The sequence below is a fragment of the Ixodes scapularis genome, unplaced genomic scaffold (genome assembly GCF_016920785.2).
Source record: "Ixodes scapularis isolate PalLabHiFi unplaced genomic scaffold, ASM1692078v2 PGA_scaffold4__175_contigs__length_147842914, whole genome shotgun sequence".
NCBI classification, from domain to species: Eukaryota; Metazoa; Arthropoda; class Arachnida; order Ixodida; family Ixodidae; genus Ixodes; species Ixodes scapularis.
In genome coordinates, this window is record NW_024609879.1 from 95931427 (window position 1) to 95950554 (window position 19128).

Consider the following 19128-nt stretch of genomic DNA (forward strand, 5'->3'; position numbering starts at 1 on the left):
CATTACTTGTGCATCATACACAGGCTTGTGATTATAAAGTCGGGGTCTCATTGCTTGTGCATCATACACAGGCTTGTGATTATAAAGTCGGGGTCTCATTACTTGTGCATCATGCACAGGCTTCTGATTATAAAGTCGGGGTCTCATTACTTGTGCATCATACACAGGCTTGTGATTATAAAGTCGGGGTCTCATTACTTGTGCATCATACACAGGCTTGTGATTATAAAGTCGGGGTCTCATTACTTGTGCATCATACACAGGCTTGTGATTATAAAGTCGGGGTCTTATTACTTGTGCATCATACACAGGCTTGTGATTATAAAGTCGGGGTCTCATTACTTGTGCATCATACACAGGCTTGTGATTATAAAGTCGGAGTCTCATTACTTGTGCATCATACACAGGCTTGGGATTATAAAGTCGGGGTCTCATTACTTGTGCATCATACACAGGCTTGTCGGGGTCTCATTACTTGTGCATCATACACAGGCTTGTGATAATAAAGTCGGGGTCTCATTGCTTGTGCATCATACACAGGCTTGTGATTATAAAGTCGGGGTCTCATTACTTGTGCATCATACACAGGCTTGTGATTATAAAGTCGGGGTCTCATTACTTGTGCATCATGCACAGGCTTGTGATTATAAAGTCGGGGTCTCATTACTTGTGCATCATACACAGGCTTGTGATTATAAAGTCGGGGTCTCATTACTTGTGCCTCATACACAGGCTTGTGATTATAAAGTCGGGGTCTCATTACTTGTGCATCATACACAGGCTTGTGATTATAAAGTCGGGGTTTCATTACTTGTGCATCATACACAGGCTTGTGATTATAAAGTGGGAGTCTCATTTCTTGTGCATCATACACAGGCTTGTGATTATAAAGTCGGGGTCTCATTACTTGTGCATCATACACAGGCTTGTGATTATAAAGTCGGGGTCTCATTGCTTGTGCATCATACAAACGATAGTCTGTAGACACCGTTCGAACGTTGGTCAACGCGGTACATACGCTTCGTATGCGGCGTGCAAAGCTACCCTTTGAATTGGTTGCCATGCGCCATGAAGCTCGGATGTTGTGGTGACTCGCACTCATATTTGTCTGCCGAAGTTTCTACACATCGTCGCATACCTAAAACAGCGCACACACACAAGAGGAAGAGAATAGACACAGGAAAGAGCGCTGTATCTATTCTCTTCCTCTTGTGTGTGTGCGCTGTTTTAGGTATGTGTTCTAAATACCAGCTAGCTCAACTCTCTACATTACTACACATCGTCGCTTTCATAACGCTTCTACACTTCGTCGTTTACTTTACAGGCGTTTATCCACTTTGTGGTTTTGTAACGACAATGCGCGGGTCATTGCCGGCTTACCCCGATTCACACCAATAGCGACACTCATAGAACATGGCCAGCTCAACACTTTTCAAAAAACTGTAATGCTGCGATCTGTCGCCCGCCGTGAACGACTACGACGCTCACGACCCGGCAGAATCCTTCTCAGTTTAATTCAAGCACTTAAACTCCCGCTTTCCGACTTACCAGAGAACGACCCCCCTGCATCGACTTCGTGGAAGGCAAGCCCATCCCGAAGAACGCGAGTTTCAGACATCCAGATCGTCAGACTTCGCATGCCCGTAGCCAGAACAAACGGATCCAGGCCTGGGAAAGCTCGGCTGACAAGCTAGCCGTCTACACAGAAGCGGCTTTCGCGACGCTCCGAAGTAAACTTTTGCTACCTTTGCAGTGGCAATCCCAGGAAAAGGTATTACGTCCACCAAGCAATTACAGAACAACACATCCCTCCTATATACCTAAATGTCTCAAATTCAATTGTGTTGCTAGAACCACAGATGAGGTGAGATACACAAGCCGTGTATCGGTATACACCAGTATATACCGTGAAAATATCGCGCATTCGCATACCAGCTTCCTTGAGAGAATACTAGCCCAGACCCCCTTGATATAGCATATCCTCGAGCGTACAATGAAAGCACAAAATATATTAAATGACAAAACAAAATCATTTAGTGGGGCATCTATACCCGACCAAGCAGCAAGCTGTACCTCTAAATTAAAGACGGAAACATGCAATCTTAGCTTAGCAGTGAGTGCGTGCTTTGACATGGCGACTATACTTTTTGTTCTCCTCCCGCCACAGATAGCTTACCGCGTCCGAACGGCTCGTCTTCCACAGCTTGGGCAGGTTCTTCACTTTGAGTAACATGGGCACAAGGGCCACGATGATCACAACGCCCAAGATGCACTGCGGAAGAAAAGGAGCAAGTCGAAGACTTTATGGGGAAGTGTTAGCATAGGATCAGAAGTGTCTCATCCAGCTCCACTAAAGCGATTTTTTTCGGTCCTACTTCGGCGCCACTTCTAGTGCCGAAGTTCACACGGAACATCGGAAGTTTCAAGGACCTCGCTAACCGCACTTTGCCGAAAACCGGGTAAGCGACCTTCGGCAAATACGGCTTCCAGCGATGAAGGAAGACCGCTGCTGCGGCCACCGGTACTGGGCCCAACAGCCGAATGTGAAACACTATTCACGCAGCCGAATCCCGGCGACATCGTGATTTTGCACCGAGGCGATGGAACAATCGCAACTGCAGTCGAATGCGGTTCATCGGTCAACCAAGCGGGTGCCTCGAACATGGAGACAGACGCCATAACACCGCTGAGCCTAACCAGCGACTGTGAAGCCCGAAGATTACGCGAATCTTCAGTAGCAAAAAAGCGTAAAGGGGAAGACTTGACGCAGGCAGACATGTTTCTCGACGCAAAAGGAGAAATAATGGACGACAAGGGTTGCAACGACGACGACGACTGCAACAATGGTGAATGGGAAGTTCCGAACTACCACAAAAAGAAAGCTCAGCGCAAAAACAGGCCAAATCGACCCCAGCAGCAACAAGACGGACCGAGGTACACGGTCATCGTCAAGCCCACCACGGCCATGAAAATCACCAACGTGGACTCATGGCTTCTGTGGAGCACCTTCCAAAAGCTCTTAAAGTCGCCATGCGAATCCGACCAGTTAGGTTACACCGTCAATAACAGAAATAACTTCATCGCAATTACCGTGCAGACGGAACACCACGCAGAAGACCTTATGGCACTCAAAGAGCTGCCCACGGAGGACCCTAACAAGACGATCCAGGTCACAGTATACAGGTCAACAACCGGCAGTCAGCCACGAGGAATTATACACGGCGTTTCACCTGGCGACGCAGCACGAGGCATTGTTGACAATGCCATAGCGGACTACCATGACATTATTCATTCTCGACCCCTCGGCAAGAATGGGACGTATTTAATCACATTTGAAGGAAGGGGTATCCCGAGGTGCATCCGACTATTTGGAAAATACCATACTGTGTTTCCCTACAAACCAACTGCGGTCATCTGCCTACAGTGCCACGAACTAGGTCACATGACCACGGTATGCACAGGCAAGCAACGGTGCAAGTCGTGCGGCGAGATCCACCCGACCAACCAGCCATGCCAGGGCAAGTACTGCCCGAACTGCAGAAAGACAGGTCACACGGTATTCGAAGCAGAAGCGTGTCGGGCCCGGAACCGGGCGGACGACAAACTCCAGAAACGGGCGGCGGCCGGTCGACGTAACTATAACAGCGGAGTGGTTACCGCTGCGAAGGGCAGGACCTCTGCCCGGGCGACATTCAAACCGGACGACTTCCCCTCCCTCCCAATCCAGAGGCTGCACCACCAACCAAAGCGCGATACAGAAACGTCGTACAGCCAAGTCCTAACTCCGAAAGCTATGAACACGGACGTGTCCCATATCGGGCCGCCCACCAACATTAGCAGCAGAATGGCCGTGGAACTTGCTCAACTTAAGGAAAGTAGCCGCAAACTACTTGAGAAAATTCAACAACTGGAAGTAAAGTACGAGAAACAGCACCGACAAGAACAAGAAGAGGCCCGCAAAGCCCAAGCCAAGACGAAGGCCGAATCCGACCGGAAACGTAGGCAAGAAGCGGAACACCAAATTCGAGTAGAACAGCAGAAAGCTGATGAAGCACGTCGACGTGCCCAGCGCTGCGCCGTCACCTACGAACAAGTCATTGAACGGAAAAGGAAGGAAGCCGAAGCAGCAACTGCTAAGGCCACATCAGCACACGGCGCGCGCGCAAGTGCCCCAACACAACAGGATCGAAAAGAGCTCTTCCCGCCAAATGCACCTTTATCACAGGACAGCACACCGATATCGGGGTGCCTTCCAGGCTCGCCCCTTAGCGGCGAACATCTCCTACAACTCGTGGAGAGTAGACTTCAAAAATGGCAACAACAGCTCCAGCAACAGCTACAGCAACAGCAACAGGTCATGATGCAGCAGATGCAGCAACAACTGCAGCTGATGTTCACCCAGCCTGGACAAGGACCGGCAGTACCGGCCCAGTAACCCAGACATGGACCAACACCATAGACGAAATAAAAACGAGAAGACGTTTACAGCTCTCCAGTGGAACTGCCGGGGACTGCGGGGCAAGAAGTCTGAACTTAAATTACGACTCAATGAGCGGAAGACGCCCGTGGATGTCATCCTGCTCCAGGAAACGCACGAGGCAGAGATAAAGCTGACCGGGTATGTCAAGTACGACAAACCGAGCATCACGCTGACCGTTAAAGGCAAAACGAAAGTGCAACCGCAATCCGCAATCTTGGTTCGCAAGGACCTCTTGCCCCAACAGCAAGTGGACACAGGAGAGTGGTGTACCGACTCACAAGAAGTGGTGGCCGTTCTGGTGGAGAGCGAATGCGACGGCCCGATCCTGGTAGTGTCAGTGTACTACCGACCTAGGACATCAACGGCAAGGAAAACGAGATCAGAAATCGACCATGGCTGGATAGAGAAGCTAGTACGAGAGTACGGTAAGAAAAGGAAGCACACGATCCTGATCGGAGGGGACTTTAATGCCGAACATGAAGAATGGGGCTACGCCAAATCGTCGATCAGGGGTACTGAGCTGCTCCGCAGAGCCACCGGAACAGGACTGGTCCTAATCAACGAACAGGGTGCTAAGACACGGACCACGCCCAATATCAAACAGCAAGACACAACGCCCGACCTGACTTGGACCGACTCGCGTACTGCGAAAAAGACCGAATGGAAAGTTTTCGAAGATACGTGGGGCAGCGACCACCACCCCATAGAGACGTCGATACTTGGCAAAACAAAGCGACGCAAGAAAAAGAGAACGGTCAAGACCACAGTATGGGACGACTTCCGTGCCGCTCTAGAAGAGTCTACGGGTACAACCTTTGACGACCTGACAAAACGAATGAGGGAAGCGGCCAAGACTGCCACGGTCGAGACCCTAGTCGAAATAGGAGCGCCGATCCCGGACACCAGGCTACTGTCCCTCTGGCGCAAAAGAACAAACTACTTGCGACGCTACCGTCGCACTCGGAAAAAACGGGACATCCGAAAAGCAAACAGGTACGCAAAGGAGGCGCAACGACACGCCAACAACCTGTGCAGGGACGACTGGACCAAGTTGTGCGAAGGATTCAACGAACGAACTTCACTGAGACGTATGTGGGCCGTATGCAATGTGATGCTGGGCAAGAGCAAGGGGGGAAACACGGCACCAAACCTGGCTTTAGCGGAAAATAAGGAAGTCAAGCAAATATTAGATGAGATAGGGGACGTCTTTTTCCCACAGCCCGCTACCAGCCCAAACCCGGTAATCTACAACCATGAAGAATCGAAAAACGAGGAGTATGAAGCGGATTTTACACAGTGGGAAATGGAGGCAGCGATCGAAAAGGGCAACGAGCGAAGCGCGGCGGGGCCAGATGGGATCACTAATTCCATGCTCAAGAACCTCCCGGAGGCGATCAAGAGAGACCTGTTGAAATTAATCAATGACCACTGGCGCGAGGGCACCATCCCAGATAGCTGGAAACTGTCCTGGGTGTGCCCCATCCCGAAACCAGGGAAGAAGCCCGACTGCGCGAGCAACATGCGCCCTATCTCGCTCACTTCTGTCCTGTGCAAACTGATGGAGCGCATGGTGCTTGCACGGATCGACTGGATAATCGAGCAGAAGAGGGAGCTGTTACACCCTGCTCAGACAGGATTCCGCAAAAATCTAGGAACACAGGACAGTCTAGTACTGATTCGAGAGTACTTAATGAACCGGCCGACGCAATGCCACCGCCAACTCCTGGTGGCAGTGGACATCAAGAAAGCCTTCGACACCCTGCCTCACACCACAGTCATCGACACGACTCGCAAGCTAGGGGTGCGAGGCAGGCCACTGAACTTCATCAAGTCTTTTCTAAGCGGACGCAAATACCTGGTGAAAACTGGCAAGCACAGGAGTAGTACAGAGAAATCCAACGAGATCGGCGTGCCGCAAGGATCAGTGTTGTCGCCGATGCTATTCAACCTGGCGATGGCGCCTCTCTTATGGAGACTCGCTGCCGTTCCGGACCTAGCATTCACGGTCTATGCGGACGACATCACTGTGTGGACGATGGGAAGTGACAGCGCGCCTCTTCCTGAGACGACGATCCAACGGGCCCTCGACGTGGTGAGCGATTTCTTGACAGAGAGCGGCCTTCGTCCATCGCCCGAGAAGACCAGATATATGGCCTTTGGGAAAGACTGGGACAAGGTCGACGCTGACCTGCGTTTTAACGGGCAGCAGATTCAAAAGGCGACAGAGCACTCCATCCTAGGAGTGAACATTCACTCGGGCGGCGACCCAACCATCTGGATTGAGCGAATGCGAACTACCTGGAAGAAAGGGCTCTCGATCGTACGACGACTAGCGACAAGAGTCGGGGGTCTCGGAGAAAGGTTAGCGAGGACCGTAGTACAAGCCGCCCTGGTATCCAAAATATCCTACGGCCTTCGTTTCTACAAACTCAACACCAATCAACGGGCCAAACTGGAAACACTAATGAATGACGCGCGACGCTGCATCTCGGGCCTGCCGAAGTGTACGCGCCTGGAATTACTACACGAAGCCGTACCTATGCTCTCCTTGGAAGAGATCCAACGGCATCAGGAGTGGATGTATGCTGCCAAACTAACACATACCCGTCAAGGCAGGGCCATAGCAGAACTCATGCCCTCATGGAGCTCTCTGTGTGCAACGACAACTCCACCACCGATACCGGATCCCATCCCACCGTGGCAGAAGACAACGGTCACCCCAGCCAGGCCGATCCCGAGAAGGATGAACTCGGCGACAAACACCGGCAGAAGGCGCAAATTTGCTCGACGGCACGAGCAGAAGAACGGAGGTGACGACGAGCTTTATGCGTACGCTGACGCAGCATTCAAAGACGGAGTGGCGGCCACGGCGGCGTGGCATTATGAGAAGACAACGAAAAGCACGGAGCTGCAGCGATGCGGATCTGCGCAGGAAGCGGAAGTCAGAGCCGTACTTGAAACCATCAAAGACGCGGCTGCGACATCGAGCGACAAATTCCGCACACTGCGCATCTTCACGGACTCCCAGGCCACCGTGAGAGCGCTCAGGACGCAAGTCATGTCACACGGAGCAGTCGGACAAATATTCCGGTTGGCGCAGAACCTGGAACGGCGCGACCTAAACCCGCTCACCATCAGGGTGGAGTGGATACCCGGTCACGCGGGCATCGCCGGCAACGAGAGGGCGCACCGGGCGGCGATCGAAGAGCTTAATCGTATCGACCTTCGACGCCAGGACCCGGGGCCAGCCCCCTCTGTGGAACCGCCACCACCCGCCTTCAACTTGTACGACCCCGAGGGAACCATCCTCAATATCAAATTAGCATACAAGAAAATTGAGCAGACCAAACTGAACGCCAGAGGCGAGCCCCCCGAAGCGACCATTCCTTCGGGAACTTTCCGACGGCACGAGACAGTCACCCTCCGAAGGCTAAGGGCCCAAGCCGGCATCACGCTAGCCCGCACCCAGCGATGGGAGCGAGCGGCCCGTGAGAGGAAGACGAAACTCGCCAACGCTTCAACGGCAGTAGATCACGATTATAGTCTATTGTCAAAGAAGCAAAGGAAAGAAGAAGAAGCCTGCTCCGAAGGCTGCATCTACTGCAGAAATCGAGACGTCAAGTGTGACGAATGTCATCTGATCTGGCACTGTCCGATTTTTAATGAAGAAAGGACGAAAGCCCTGAACACGCTAGAACAACAACACCGCCCTACGTGCTTCGAAGCCTGGTGTAAACCAGTGGGAGAAAAAGACATGCGTGTCGCGGTCCTGTCCAGTCTGCTCGGATTTCTGAGTGAGACCGGCTTGGACATTCATATCTAGGGGGTCTATACTCCAAGTGGCGGGACCACAGCTATACTATTACTTGTAAATTGCCAATGTCCCGCCTATCCATCCATTTTTAAACTTGCTCCAACAAATTGACTGGTGAAATTTTCACCTATCAATAAACGTCTTCAACAACAACGACTTTATGGGGAACGAGATCTAACCATCGCGCCCCTAGTGGTTAAGTTGAGAACTACACTGATGGGGACTACAACATAGTCGATTTGTTTTTGTTTTGACACAGCATTAGACCCGCGGTACCCATAAGCAGGGCCACGCGGACGCAGCACTCACAGATTTTTTACTTCATCCTTCTCGACTGAGCACAGGGGAAAAAATAAGACCTTTGCCCAAATCCCAAAGCCCCCGCTTGCCGCGCGACGAATTACAGGAGTCATCGGTACTACAGTGAACTAGAATACGGGTATAGTAGAAAAATCGGCGGCTTTTGAGTGAGGCGCTTCGTTTGGAACTTACCAGGTAGCGATGCCACCCGATTCCCCAGCACTCCTGCCAGCGACGCCCGCGCCAAGTGTGGCTGTTTACGATCTTAGCGGTTTATTATTGTGGCCTTTTTGTATCATTTATGGGCGTGGCAACGTCTATTAATTCATGTTTAAGGCTTACTCGCGCATCCGTCTTCTTTTTGTTCGTTTTCATTGCTTAGCCGACTAGCCTCGAACCTATGAATAATCCCAATTCCAAGCACTTGGACAAAGCCTCCTCCACACTGACAAAGCCTGGCAGATTGCCACGAGACGCGGCCGCCGAAAGTGAAAAGGTGTAGAGCGGAAGTCAACGAATGGGAGGAGATGCATGTAACGGGCGCCCCGCTGCGGCGAGACGCCGAAACACACTTGTCCGCTCGTGATCCTCGCGTTCTTCGCAGTACCGCTTCCTTTCTCGTCGGGTTTGAAAACCATGTTTCGGGTCCTCGCTGCTGCAAAAGCTGCGCGCTGACTACAGGCTCCCCGAGAAATGCTGTGCTATACTAGATCCTCGCGCTCTAAATCTGCGACCGGGCGCTCTATGGATCCGTCTTCGAACTACCAGGGTTTGTCAGTATAGAGAAGGCCATGACTTGACACTCGCCAAAACGTCCACGCAAACCATCCGAGGACGTTTTGGTATAGTTCTGGTTTAGGTTCATAATCATTACCGTGGCTGTTGGCAGTAGCTGTCGCGACTCAGGCGCAGTCGCAGAGACGCAACGAGAAAGCACGTGATTTGTACCGAGGGTTCCCAAAATTCCCCGCCGTCGTGGCGCTGTACGTGTATTGCAACAGGTCTATTGGGAAAAACAAAAAACAAATTAGTCGTTAGTTGTTTATACAGCAGGAGTTTAGTCTGCCAGAACACGGCGACATTGTTACCCACTGTAGATAAGCAATTTAGCCAGTGCGGTACAACCGCTAGCCTGGGGTCTTTAACGTGCACCACGCAGTAGTGATACACGACCGCACGCCGGTACGATGCTCATCCAGATCGAAACGGGCAGGGGTGGGGATTGAACCCAGGATCTATTGGGAGCGAGTCGCGGCAAATCTTTGCGCCGCGCTCACAATCGAGAAAGATGAAGTAAAGAAATCTAGTGCACGCGCCTTGTGTTGGTAAACACATATATTTGGGGAAAACAAGCTGGACATGGTGTCCCCTATTGGCGGCGAGATGTTTTGGAGGCGCCCTGGTCCCTTCTCGCGACGTCATTACGTTGTGAACAACAAGTTCAAAGGTGTTTGTCAAGTAGCATGGTGGAAGCTTGAAATTATTGCGCTCTGAAACCAACACTGCCAACACAGTCACGATTGAAGTTCTTGCATTAGTCTTATTTCCGCCGAAGAGAAATCCTTTGCTGACGTCATTGTCATCATTTGGCCAGTCGTGGTAGGCTAACCACCGAGACGCTTTCGATCGTTCACTTCGCCAATAGTTCTATCTCTTCGCTGTATGCGAACTTTGACGTTAGGGAGTTTACGTATAGGCCGCGTTTCCCCCTCCGCTAAACCCTCCACAACGAAGAAGCCGCTACTGCGCCTGCGCGCCAAGGGTTTTGTCTGTAGAGTTCCGGGTATTGTAGCGGGTTGCGGAGAGCGCGGCGCGACGGCGAGAACGGATCTACGAAAACTCCCTACTGTGAGTACGAACGTGGGCTCCACGCTATAGACGCTTTACGCACGCGCCAGACTACATCCGCCATTGCTGACCTTCTCTTGTTTTACCGGGACCGAGCCACCAGAGATGGGAGTTTAAGAGACTCCAGAGAGGCCAACGCTGGAGAAAAGGACACAGTAGAATCTAAAATGACAATGACCTGGCCTGCCATGTTAATGACAAAGGGAAGTAAACGGAATAAAAGGAAACAAAAACTGAAGGTCGGTTATGGCGGCGCCCATGCGCAGTTGCTGCAAAGCGTCTATGAAGGCGTTCTCTTACTCTGCAGGTTTGCGGCTTTACCACGTGCCCTGCACACGCGCACTCTATCACGCTCACTCAATCAAATATATTACCTTACAATAATAACAGAAAAAGGTGAGAGACCGACAAGAAAATGTTGGTTCTGTTGTTTCGTGTGCACTTATTGAACAGTCACGGAATGACAAAGGGGCAATGCAAAGTTTTCTAATCGTCATATCATTAAATATATATATGGTGGTGCGGGGCATTGGCAAACTGAGGAGCTTGCAACATTGCAGACATTTACGTTATCACTTATGTTGCTTCTCAATCATATCTCAAAAAGTAGCGACATGTGATAGGTCGAGGCATACCTTTGGTAGAGGCTCGAAAAGTGGAGCGAAGGCGTAGAGTGTGACGGCCACGACGGCGCTGGATACCAGCCCTGAAACCTATAAATAGACAAACTCGCTCTAATGGTATACGTTGCACACTTTCGTCGCTACAGTGCTGTTACATCTCAATAAAAAAAATGCAGTGCGATTTATTATCCCTCTTCTATAGTAATAGGGTATTGCTGTTTTATTCTGACTTCCCAGAACCAGATATATGGTTTCCAACCCCTGCAGTAAACGCGAAACCCTGTTGCACGAAGGAATGCAACGCTTTCAAGGCTGAAGATAATCTTTGGCAGGGAGGTTCTGAAACCTCCCTGCCAAAGACGCGTAGAGAGAAAGTGACAGAAAGACTTTTTTTTTCTAGGTGTGGACCAGGAAGTAGAACGTCCGTAGGTACCATTGCCACTGGTCATAGTGAAAATATGAGTTTACCAAAAAATTACGTAACATATTTGAGTGGAACACTGCTATGTTTGTGTTGACTTCCGATCGCACATTTCTTCAGGATACGTAATTCAGTACTCTCACAACACTCCACCAAAACTGCGGCAGTCGCAATAGACAACATCAGCTAAATGGAAGGCATTTGAAATCTGATGCCGTCACACTACGACCCAGCGTGAGCAGAGACTGGACACGCCGAGTACTGCGTCAGGGTACGGCTAGGGCTCGTGTCCAATCAATGCGTCCGCATCGAACTCGGGACCAACAGCTGAGTTGCCACCGTCGTAGCCTGATGACGTTCCAAGAAGAAAAAGCTGGGAATGAAGAGGTTTTCATCGGTGTACATGGTCTTGACCAAACTCACTGGACAAATTGCACCGAAATGAACATACTCCATTGTCTTTTTGTTTTCATGGCAACCCGTGACTGGCTATAACCGCACGGCCCGTTCACCATTTTTCTTCAAAGAAACCCCTGATTGGCTATATAAGCGAGCCAATAAGTACAACAGCAAAAAAACTATCCGGCCGTCATTGGGGAAACATCTACAAGCTGTGGTGGTGTTGTCATCCTATCTGAGGGCGAATCGGGAGTGACCGCAGTGCGACGCGCCAGTACGATGCACGGAGAACTGATAATCTGTCAACATGACGCGTTTCCTGTGCGCGTCATTGTGCATTTGTTCGTTGGTTCGACCATTCGCGCAAGCCTATACCGTGTGTGCATGTACGGCGGCCTATCGACCCGCATAAGCGCGAGCACGATTCCATAAACTTGGGAGTCTCCTCAACGAAGCACTTGAAGTTTCGAGTATATTTGATAAGATAGATAGATAGATAGATAGATAGTTTATTTAGTGCCGGTCAACAGCCGTGAGGCCTACAGGACGGTACACTTTGTCATGTTTCGCACAGTGGCGTTAACAATAAAAAGGGTATTACATAGGACAGTGTGGTTGCCGAGGAGCACAATAGAAATCAGTCTGACGCGTCATCAAATCCTAGTTAGTTAAAAATAAAAGTGGTTGCCACAGGCACACTAAGATAAAGTGAAGTAAATATGTCATCTTGTAAAAACATTGAATTGTATGTATCTTGTAACCGAGTCATTGGACACTTCGAATGAATATCTGTATAAAATGTGTGAATACATTTACACGCCTTCCCAGATGGGACACGGAAGCACAATGATGACAACAACTCGTCGCATTCAAGAGTGCCATGCACAACTTTTCTCAAAAAGTTCATATCATGTGCAAGCCTCCTGTCGTGAAGAGACTGGAGGCCTATGTCTGCTAATACCGAGCTATAGCTGTAAAAACGTCGACGACCAATGTGCCTATCGTATACAATACGAATAAATTTCCGCTGTACCTCTTCGATTACATTGCTGTAGCCGAGAGAAACAGAGTTCCATATTACGGATGCGAACTCTAAACGCGGCCGGACAAGTGAACAATATAAAGAGAGAACACAATGAGGGCTTCTAAATTTTCTAGTTATCCGTGACACCGCACCAAGACATCGCAGGCCTTGATTAACTATCTGTGACACATGTTGATGAAAAAACAGCCTGGAGTCCACTTGAACACCAAGATGCCGTACATCCACCCGCGCTGAAGTTACTTCGGGAGTTTCCCAGGGCTCGGTTCTTGGTCCCCTACCTTTTCTGGTCTTTATTAATGACATTCCAGGCAAAATTGCCTCTAACATCCGCCTTTTCGCTGACGACTGCGTCCTATACCGAAGAATAGCTTCTTTTGAAGACCACCTTTTACTTCAAAGAGACCTGGACGAAATCCAGGCATGGTGCACCAGGTGGTTAATGACGCTAAACAAATCTAAATGCAAGTTGCGTCTCGCTGCCTCGGTTACATAAGACGAAACCTGAAATCGGCTCCCCCATTCGTGCGAAAATTGGCTTATGAGACATACATTCGACCCAAATTGGAATATGCTGCGGCCATTTGGAGCCCTCACCAAATATACTTATTAAATCATATCGAGGCAGTCCAGAACCGCGCTGCCAGGTTTATTTTGAAGAAATACGATTGGTCGGTTAGTGTATCCGCCCTAAAGAGCGAACTGAACTTTCCTTTACTAAACGTCCGCCGTAAGATAGCGCGACTCTGTCTCTTTCACAAAATTTACTACTACTTCCCTGCGCTCCGAGACCCGCTCCTCGAGCTCCTACCCCACAGGCGATCTTCATCGCGGCTAAATCACCCGTGTCACGTTTCCCGCATCTCAGGCAGCACATCCTATTTTAACTCCTCCTTCTTCCCTCGTACTATTGTAGACTGGAACGACCTCTCCTCACTTATTGTGACCCAGACGGATCCCACCGCATTTCGCAACGCTCTTTGTGCACATTTCTGTTAGCCCCACTGTGCCTTTTTTATTTGTTTGTCTCGTGCTTTACTGGCTGTATCAATGTTTTCATCCCCTTACATCCCCATGTACCCAGACTAATTTGTGTATTGCCGTTGCTCGTGGCGATGCCACGTTGTTTTGCAGCACCCCATGTATTCGCATATGTCGTTGTTACTGTTTTATACTCTCGTGTTACGTACCCCCCCTTATGTAATGCCCTCAACGAGGGCCTTTAAGGGAACTTGAATAAATTGAATAAAAACAGAGATACACGCTTTATGTGCCCTCCGGAAAGGTTGTAGCTGAACACTATGCTCTCGTGTTTCCTGCTGATTGACACGACTGAAGTCTTCTTGAGATTAAGTTGTAGTCTATTTGTTATGCACCTCTGCTCAATTGAACATACGTCGTTTTGTAACAACAGACAATCCTGTACATTCTCTACCCTCCTGAACAGCTTCAAGTCATCTGCGTACAATAATGCTTTGGAGTGCAGCACCTGCGACGGCAAGTTGTTGATGAACACTAAAAATAACAACGGCCCAAGGTTAGAGGACATATCCAAGAGAATCACCGTACGAACGCCGTCGCCTTTGGTCAATCGCCGCCGTCACGCACCTGTGTCTGTCCTCCGACGTCCTTGAGGATGATGGACCGAGCGACGGCAGAGCCCGTCGGGATGCACTGGAAGAAGGAGCCTACCACGCTGCTCACGCCGTACGCCAGCATCTCCTGAAACCAACGCGCTGTTTACAAACGAGCGTACGTCTTCCTGCACAAGGTGCGGCCACTGATCAGAAACCATCCTCGGGTAGAATGAGGCACCTGCACATGGTCGATGCCGACAGCACAGCGGTACCGCAGTGCGTGACGTCAGAAAGACCATCCCAATAATCGCCTTTTGTGCGCTGCATTCTTTGTCAACCGGGCTGTGGAGCGCGTTCTGAGCAAGCGCAGTAGCCCTATTTGGCAGTCACCGCGCCTTTGTCGCAGTGACTCGGCATGTTTCGCCTGGGCCCTGAAAAGCTGGGCAGGATTTGGGCCAGAATCCTGAGAGTCGCTTACCTGCCTTGCGTCTACCTTCAGGCGCTGTTTGCGTCCCAGCAGTTCTGCCATGGACACTGCCGATACGAACTGTACCAAGGCGATGGCCACCGCGTCGGGTAACACGCTCAAAGAGTGCCTCCACGAAGGCGTCAGCGGATCCGGGAACCTGGAAGAAACAACCCGTCAGAGATGCACTAAACAAATCTTTGACCTTGTTTTTCTAGGGCAATCACGCGATCTGCTTGCTCTAAGCGTCCTAATTAAGTCATATTTGTTCTTTCACACGCGGCTGACTACTTTTTCCTTTGGTCATTCCTGACAGTCTTTTTTCCGCAGAATACGTTATACTATAGAGTTGTTAACTTTGGTCGTAATCGTGTAATTTATATCCAGACTCGAAGATCTGTGCTTCAGAACGTGACTTTGTCTGTTTGTGAATGGGGCCAGCTGAACATGGAAAACACACAGAGAAAAAATATAACATACGCACCGCTGGACTAGCAACATTTAATGATTCCTCTTTTTCCTTTTCTGCTAATCCTTGATTCCGGTTTCCTTTTTCTTTACACTTAGATTTTTTAATTCTTTACACTTGATTTACGTTTTCTTTTTCTTTACGCTTAATTCGGAATTTCTCTTCCTTCAACGCATTGTCCTTTCTGCCTTCGGACAAAGTCACGTCAGCGTGACGTGACTTTGTCACGTCACGCTGACGATGTCACGCTGATGATGCTACTTCAATGTCGGCTTTTCATGTCGCTCTTCTAGTAAATGCAGTGTCGATAAGAAACGTCGATGTTTCAGATTGTATTGTAGTCAGATAGGGACTGCGAAAGTGAGTTCAAAATTCATTGTAGAACCAAGGTGCCATTCCTGGTCACAATCCCAGCTCCCACTATATTTGACCTGATTGAGCATCATGCTGGCCTGCGCAATCACTTAGCAGTTGTTCTGCAATGGCTATATTATCTCTCTTTCTTTTCATGTATCTCTGTTTTTCTTTTAACCTTTCTTCACAGGGCGATTTCGCGTGACGCACGCCTGTCACGAGATTTCGCCGGAATCCATATTGGGAACGTTCGCGCCGCAAATTACTCTATGCGCATAGGCAGTGTATTTTAATTTCCAGATAATTCGGGTTTTCTCACGTTCTATTTGACAGCGCCTGCCAGAGTAGTCAGCAACATTTCATTTCATTTCCTTTCTTCTATTATCTCTCAGGGCCCGAAGGCATTCCAGAGGAGTGAGCTTTAACACAATAATATATGACTACATAAACGAACAAGGCGAAAATAGGAACAATGGCTAAGGAACAACAAGAAAATTGTTAATCGCAACTTTAAAATTAGCAGCATCAGTTATTGAGACTAAGGGCGCTGGAAGGCGATTCCAATCTATTGATGTTTCGGGAAGAAAATAGGCATTAAATGAGGAGGCGTTACAATGGGGGATGACCTTTAACTGCTGATTTGTTCGTGATGATATCTAAGATGGTTCTATAAACAATGTTTCACGAAGTTCGGGGTTAGAGTGATAAATCTTGCGAAAAATACATAAACGAGATAATTTTCTACGAAAAAAGAGGTTAGGTAAGCGTGGAGATGCTTTCATAGAGGAGAGGCTGGCTGTGCGATGATTGTTCGAAAAAATGAAACAAGCGGAACGATTCTGAATGGCCTCAACAGCAGATGCGAGGGTGATACCGCGGTTCCAGATAGAGGCTGCATATTCCGGTTTAGAGCGAAATAAAGTTTTGTATAAAAAAAGCTTTAGAGACACACGAGTTAGCGAAAATTTTCGTTTGGGATAGCTATAGTAATTGATTAGCGCTTTTACTGACATAATGGACATGGATATTCTAGGAGAGGTATAGATGAACAACAATATACTGATAGGAGGAAACAGAAAGCAGAATTGAATTCGTGATGTAGTAGGAAGGACAGGTTTTATTGCGACGGGACATTCTCATAGATCTGCATTTAGAGATGTTAAGTTCCATGAGCCAATCAGCACACCAATGAGCGACATTATTAATATCAATTTGAAGGACGGAGGTGTCAGATACGTTAAGGATTTCTTTATAATTAGCGCTATCGTCAGCACAAAGCCTTATAAAGAACAATCCGCTAGCACTTCATTCTTATGCATGTCGTTCTTTATTCGGAGTATTGTTCAAATTGCAGGTACCAAGGGTGTATCCGGGAGAGTTACCTACCCTGAAGGGATGACGCCAACGACAGACACTTTGTAACTCTCGTGCAAGTGGAGAACGTACGATATCGTCGCTCCAGCTGCCACCTGCATGTACATGCAAACACCAGACTTTTTTAGAGAGGATTATTTATTAATTGAAGGTATATAGAAGACATTTGAAATGAGTCATCTAGCGCGCACAATTAGGCCAAAAACGAAACACAGCAAATTAATAATAATACCCTTTATACTTGAAAACAATGTTAATAAAAAGGCGAGCTGGTTAAGGCATAGAGTTATTATAATACACGCTAGAGGCTCAGCTGGCGCTAGTGTCTATGGGACTTCCGGTTGCAAATTGAAGCAGGCAGCATGCAGTCTACTTTTCCAGTCTTCCTGTGTATTCCTATGGGAAAACGCGCGTGAATTTTGTCTCGTCGGCGGAAAATAACATTAATAAGTTTTGTTATTTGGTTGTACCGGATAGTATGTACCTTTATTAATATTGTGAAAGTGTAATTGTTTTAGTTACAGCGTTTTTCCTTTACCACTGAACTAGTTAAACTTCGCTATATTTCAGGCCCAAACCTCTGTTTCACGGCAGGTATCTAGAAACGAGCGACGATTCCAAGCAAAATAACAATCGAAAGGAATGTAGAGCGTATTCAAAGTGCGCCAGCATTCTGTTGGTGCTTATATATTGCAATTATGCCTGTTTTCTCACTATATGAAAATTCCCCCGCCGTGTATCTTTACGAGTGGTTAAAAAAACGTTCGAAACGTAAAGAATAAAGTACGTGGGTTACGAAAGGTGTATTTTCTTATTATTTCCTATGTTGGGCAGTTTTTATCGCGCACCTGTTCCCTGGCTTTTCCCAAAGATTTGGAGCGTGCGGGTGATGATTTGGACACAGAACAAGCATCTTCGCATGTATTCATGAGCAGAAAGAATAAAGCAGTACTTATTTATTGCAAATCAGACTATATTACGTGACTTTCAATTTATTTTGATCGTCTGCAAGCACAAGGAGCTACTTATCCAGTGTTGCTGCGTAGTTCTTGCCGTCTCTCTTGGTTTTCCACATGTCCTTCGTTCGTTTGGCACGTATACCCCCATGCTGGAAAGCGCCGGCGCCGTGTTCGCGCTAACAGTGTCCGACAGTGCACATAAATACATATACGAAGCGGCTTTAGCACCGTTTTTCATGCCACGATTTTAAAATAAAAACACCGTAACTGACCAATTATTTTATCTGCGTGTCTGGGAAATGTTCCAATGTGCCTAGTAGGTACGAATTATTCGTGATATTTGCTCTTATAATCGAGCGCAAGAAGGAAATGCACTCGCTTTTTTCTGTAGAAATGCATTACCGGAAGTCGATTTCGGACTGCTTGCTGTCTGCTTCAATTTGCAACAGCACACTAGCGCCAGTTGAACCTCTAGCGTACATTATAATAACTCTATGGGTTAAGGTTAAAGGGGCCGTGCAACGATGCACGGTTGGAATGTTTTTCACTTTACACGAACTTACTCGCACTAGTGGAACCCAAGGATGCTCACACGCAACGTCACTGGCCAAGTAACTCCTTTGTTGCGCGGCAAATTCAAGGACAAAAGCGATCATTTTCATTCACTCTCTCCTTCGCAAAACTTGACGTAGCTGGCGGTCGCAGCATTCCCCAGTGACGACACCTGAATAAGGCTCATAGAATAGACCCGAGCATTGCGTGAGCACTCAATTCGGGGTCGTGATAATCGATAGCTCGACAAGCATCTGGATAGTGACTCGTGTCCAACCGCGGCAATGAAGAAAATAGCCGAACCCTAAAAATGTCTGGAGCTCAGCGTGTGTCCTATGCTTTGCCAACCCTAGCTCGTGGCTATGATCAACATTTGCGGCATATAATCAGCTCCAAATGACGTGGCCGCTTGTTCTTGCTGCGAGATGAAGGGGTGCACGCTGCTTGTTT

At 48.5% G+C, this 19128-nt stretch overlaps 2 protein-coding genes across 4 annotated transcripts in view; one reads left to right on the top strand and one right to left on the bottom strand.

Moving 5' to 3' along the window:
- The window catches only part of LOC8039644 (sulfate transporter), a 53049-nt gene that overhangs the window by 10279 nt on the left and 23642 nt on the right, over nucleotides 1-19128 (bottom strand). For all 3 annotated transcript variants that reach the window (XM_040210278.1, XM_029981576.2, XM_040210279.3), the window contains exons 7-11: nucleotides 17180-17262; nucleotides 14983-15130; nucleotides 14536-14649; nucleotides 11078-11155; nucleotides 2177-2272 (exon numbers count right to left, since the gene is read on the bottom strand). In XM_040210278.1, the coding sequence (XP_040066212.1) occupies nucleotides 2177-2272; nucleotides 11078-11155; nucleotides 14536-14649; nucleotides 14983-15130; nucleotides 17180-17262 (519 nt within the window). The remainder of the gene's footprint in view (nucleotides 1-2176; nucleotides 2273-11077; nucleotides 11156-14535; nucleotides 14650-14982; nucleotides 15131-17179; nucleotides 17263-19128) is intronic.
- On the top strand, nucleotides 6417-8393 carry LOC115316881. Its single transcript, XM_040210280.3, has one exon. It carries the CDS (start codon nucleotides 6417-6419, stop codon nucleotides 8301-8303), a length of 1887 nt encoding a protein of 628 aa, XP_040066214.3. The 3' UTR covers nucleotides 8304-8393.

Coding starts and splice junctions, on each gene's coding strand:
- LOC115316881 (XM_040210280.3), top strand. CDS start 6,417: ATGCTATTCAACCTGGCGATGGCGCCTCTCTTATGGAGACTCGCTGCC.